At 53.2% G+C, this 4,415-nt stretch overlaps 1 protein-coding gene across 2 annotated transcripts; it reads right to left on the bottom strand.

The window, feature by feature from the left end:
- Positions 1-1,054: 1,054 nt before the first annotated feature.
- Positions 1,055-3,095, bottom strand: LOC136453620 (uncharacterized). Of its 2 annotated transcripts, none has more exons than XM_066454177.1 (5): positions 3,003-3,095; positions 2,632-2,912; positions 2,289-2,500; positions 1,911-2,187; positions 1,055-1,803 (listed from the first exon to the last, which is right to left on the bottom strand). In XM_066454177.1, exons 2-5 carry the CDS (start codon positions 2,887-2,889, stop codon positions 1,459-1,461), a joined length of 1,092 nt encoding a protein of 363 aa, XP_066310274.1. In that variant the 5' UTR covers positions 2,890-2,912; positions 3,003-3,095; the 3' UTR covers positions 1,055-1,458. The 2 variants fall into 2 exon arrangements, with proteins under 2 accessions (XP_066310274.1, XP_066310275.1); XM_066454178.1 differs by having other exon boundaries at positions 2,632-2,907; positions 3,003-3,080.
- Between the last annotated feature and the right edge of the window lie 1,320 nt (positions 3,096-4,415).

Here is a 4,415-nt window from a genome sequence, read left to right as displayed (position 1 = left end):
GATGAAATGTACTATGAATTTCACGTAGTTAGGGCGCATTTGGTTTGAGACGGGCAAGATAATTCAGCATTATCGTTCGGCAGGAGAATTTTCTTGTACTCGATAAAGACCATGTGGCCGATTACTCTTGCAGATCATCGTGCGTGATAAAGTGTTGAAAGTAGAGTTTAATGTAAATTGAACAAGAGATAAAAGGAACGAACGATTGTGTTTACTGATGTGTTGTCCAAATGAATAAATGATATCTGTTCAAGGGATGAGTTCATGCACGTTCACCCCACCGAAAAGGTCCAGTATGATATTACATTAGCACTAATTCTAATTATCATGTGCCCCCATAGCACTTAGCATATGTTTAATCGCACTGTTCGTTTGAGCTTGTTTAGCTTATAAGTCATGGCTGAAAGTACTGTTGGCTGATTTGGTGTGAGAAAAAAAATATTATTCGTTGGCTGATAAGACATGACTTATAAGCCGAATACGATCAAGCGAACAGGCTGATTGATACAATTATTATCTCTTAATTGATCAACTAATTATATTTCTAACACTTTTCGTTCGACAATCCATGGGCCGAGAGTGCTGGATTTTGTGTTCTGTGGCAGCCTCAGCCAGAGGGGTTGGATTATGACATGGACATGCTCAGGCTACGAAAGCTCGGTAAGATATGGCCCCAAAACTAATCGTCATAGTAGTGGGCCGTTGCTCGTCACAAATTCCACGGATAATAAAAACTGAAAACACTGTCCAATGCGCATCGGTGTCCCGCTCCGTGCTTCTCCGGTGACGCAGAGCTTGCAGCAACAGCAATGCTGTCGGCTTTGCCCTGTTCTACAAGCTGATCATTTACTCTGCAAACCTGCACAGGCTACGGATCCCCGACACGGGGTGGTCGGATGGCCATACTACTTCTCAGCGGAGGTTCGAACCGTGTAAAAACAGACTATCAAAGCTTTAAGATGCGGTATTGAGCCTTTTCGTTGGTGGGTTTCTGAGCTGATAAGTTCAGTTGGTGCTGGTTTGTTATGAGAGAAAAATATCGTACCATAAGCTCTGACTGTAACCAACAAACGAACAGACTGAATTGGTATATATATGGGTTATTAACGCCACACAAAACTATGACAGCTTTCTCTGACGAATGATATGCCATTGTTCAGATCACAGCCTGAATCTGAATTTATGTGTCTGGCACAGCCTAATTTAAATCACCGTAACGGCCCGCCTAACATTTTAACTGGGTAGCGTCTCTTAACCCATCAATGTGGACCAAGTAGCGTGACACACTACTGGCCAGCTAAATCCATCAACTGAAGTTCATCAACCACTGACTTCTTGCACTGCCCAACTCTCGTCAAGCCATCGTCGCACTGACTTGGGGCAACACCGTTTATTCTCCAGTTATATGCGAATAATATCTACTCGTTTATAATTTCTTCACCAACCTTTTCCCCACGTTCAGCCATCCTGGCGCAGGTCGCTCTGCAACTGCAAGCCTCGCGGCGCCTCGCCGTCGCCGAGCAAGAGCTCCCTGATGATCTCGTCCCCGACCCCGTCCATGTCCGGGAGCGCGTGCCCGGCCTCGGGGTGCTCGTGGTACCGCACCCACGGCAGCTTCTGCGCCACGTACCGCTGGATCTCCACCTGGACGATCTTGTCCCGGTACCCCTGCCAGATGCTGACGACGCCCTCCCCTTCGGGGAACGGGTTCTTGATCTCCGTGGGATCGAACTCCCACGTGCCGAATAGGATCGTCGCGTCGCGGCACAGTGACTCGTAGGTCCCCTGCTGCGTTGCTTTGGCCTAGAGAAAACAAGTAGTTTTTCCCCACGTCAGTAGTACTCCTATCTACGGGTAAAAGTCGTAGAAACCGAACGTGTCTGGATTCATCGTGGATTTTCAATTCGTACCGGAACCAGCTGGCCGCTCTCGCGCTGCTTCCTCCAGAGCTCGGTGAGGATCTCCCAGTCCTTGCCGGTGAACGCGTCGCGCTCGCCCCTGACGATCGGCGACACCCGGAACCACTTCTGCGCGAGCCAGGCGTGGAGCAGCGACGGCGCGTGGTGCGCGATCCAGAAGGTCCTACGGTCCCGGACGTCGAGCTTCCCGTACGCGGTCCTGGACACGTTGGCAGGCAGTGGCCACCAGTAGTTAACCGCCGGCGCGGCCAGAGCCACTCCGGCCAGCCTGCAACGACCGATCGAGCCACCCATTCAGAAGATACAAGCTGATCGATCACCTGAATGGAGATGGTGGCGTGCAAGCGGCTATCCCTATCTTTAACCGACCTGTGCGGAATATAGTTGAGGCAGCTCCACGCTGGGTAGCCGCCCATGGAGCACCCTACCACGTAGAACTTGTCCCCGAGCTGCAGCGCGTCGGCGAGCTCCTCGACGTCCGTGGCGTCACTCTTGAGGCTACGCTTCGGGTTGGCGTCGCTGTCACCGTACCCGGCTCTGTCGAAGAAGAGCGTGTATATGCCGAGCTCCTCCACAAGCTCCTGCATGCAGTCGTGGAGGCCCGAGCGTTAACAACCCAACGAACTCTGGAATACGAACAGCCGAACATGCACACAACACAACAGCTGCTCAATTCCAGTTTACGAAGCGATCAAGAACAGTCGGTTGTTACCTGGGACACGGGGAAGCCACTCTCCTTGGTGGAGGAGAAGCCATGGATGAAGATGATCCTGAACCTGGCGTTCTCCCTGCGCACTCCTTCCTCCCTGTAGGCCAGGTGCCGTCCGTCTTTGAGCCGGATTCGAGGGGAGGTGATTGGCGGCCCTCCTGGGGCGCCCAGGATCGCCGTGGGCGGCGGCCGGGTGGCCTGGTACGCCCAGCCCAGCAGCGCCACTGCAGACACCAAGGCTAGCTTGGAGAGAGCGACCATTTCCACTCGTCGGTCAGCCTGCACTGCACACCAGACGATCAGAGTTCTCTTCGAATGGAGGAGAGGACGTTAAGCTGGCGACTGAATATACTGAGCCAACAGGAGCGGCATACAGTTTCAAAGTGCGCTACTGCGTGCACAAGAGACAACTTCGGGATTGTGAATTGTGATTCAGCTAGGCAGTCTCGGGATCAGGCAGCTGCCGATCAGGACGTACTCCGGCGGTTGGACGGTCATCAGTTGGCTACTGGGGCCTTGTTTAGATCGAAAGTTTTTTCAACCGGATGAATAGTACCATTTTCGTTTTATTTGGCAAATATTGTCTAATCGTGGACCAACTAGGCTCAAAAGATTCATCTCGTAATTTTCAACTAAACTGTGTAATTAGTTATTTTTTTTATCTATATTTAATACTCCATGCAAGCGTCTAAAAATTGATGTGATAGAGAGAGAGTGAAAAAACTTGGAATTTTGATGGAAACTAAACAAGGCCTGGGCTGTCAAGTGTCCATCGCCCCCGTGCCAGCACGCGGATGGGGCACCGTGTCCTGACGGCGCGGCTGGTTACGTACAGCTAGCGATCTTGTAGGCAACCGCTGCAAGATACTCCAAGCGGCAGCGGCCGTCGGCTTTGTCCCACAGGAGAAGGGCCGGTGGTGGGCACGTGTCGGCCTGCTACTGCACGGCGTGATCTCGCCGGTGTCGAGTTTGTCCGTAGCCTCGATCGTGTCCAACAGGCTGCACCGCCCGAAGAAAATTTCGGTCTTGGGTCTGTGCTGTTCGGGTAATGAAAGCGAACCTTTGATGCATCCCATGACGCTCGAGTCTTTTCACTGGCCGTAAACAGGCGGTGGGCGCTCGCGTCTTGCTCTCCCCTTGTTTCGGCAAATAAACAACGGCGAAGACTATTGCGTCGGTATCGCTGTATGACTGTGACTCCTGAGTCTTGACTGTCTAGAGCATCACTAGGGTCGTCGTCCATGAACAACATTGGTCGAGGACAGATGCTGTGTAAAGTCACAAGCAAGCGCCGAGCGGTGTCCGACTCACCACGGAGCTGGCCGTGCGAAGTGAACGTGGATCTTTCACGACGTTTCATCGCCTTGCGGCTTCTTGTGGTCGCCGCTGCCTGTCGCACGCGAGCACGGACTGAGCCATCACAGTGGTGCTGGATACCAGAATGGCCCAACGAGTTCAAGCTTCCAGCCCACAGGGCTGGAACTAACGAGCCCTCTAACTATACACGGGCTACACGGAGCTGGGCTCGACCGTGCAACGCCTGGCCCGATGCCGCAGGCAGGAGCCCTGCGCCGGTCCGCCCCGACCGCCCCGGGTCTCGCGGCCGAGCTCCTTTCCGCTTTCGAGTCCACTCCGTGTTTCCGTCCCACCAGGTTCGAGCCTCCCAGACCAGACACAGGAGTCCCAGTCCCAGGCGACCGAGTCCAACACGGCCGATTCGTGTGCCGCTTTTGAACCCCATTTTCTACAATTCTCCCGGTCCAGGCTAATGATGTCTGGTGCCTGGC

Source organism: Miscanthus floridulus, chromosome 5 (genome assembly GCF_019320115.1).
Source record: "Miscanthus floridulus cultivar M001 chromosome 5, ASM1932011v1, whole genome shotgun sequence".
NCBI classification, from domain to species: domain Eukaryota; kingdom Viridiplantae; phylum Streptophyta; class Magnoliopsida; order Poales; family Poaceae; genus Miscanthus; species Miscanthus floridulus.
The sequence above is the reverse complement of the archived record's forward strand: the minus strand, read 5'-3'. Positions and strand labels throughout refer to the sequence as shown.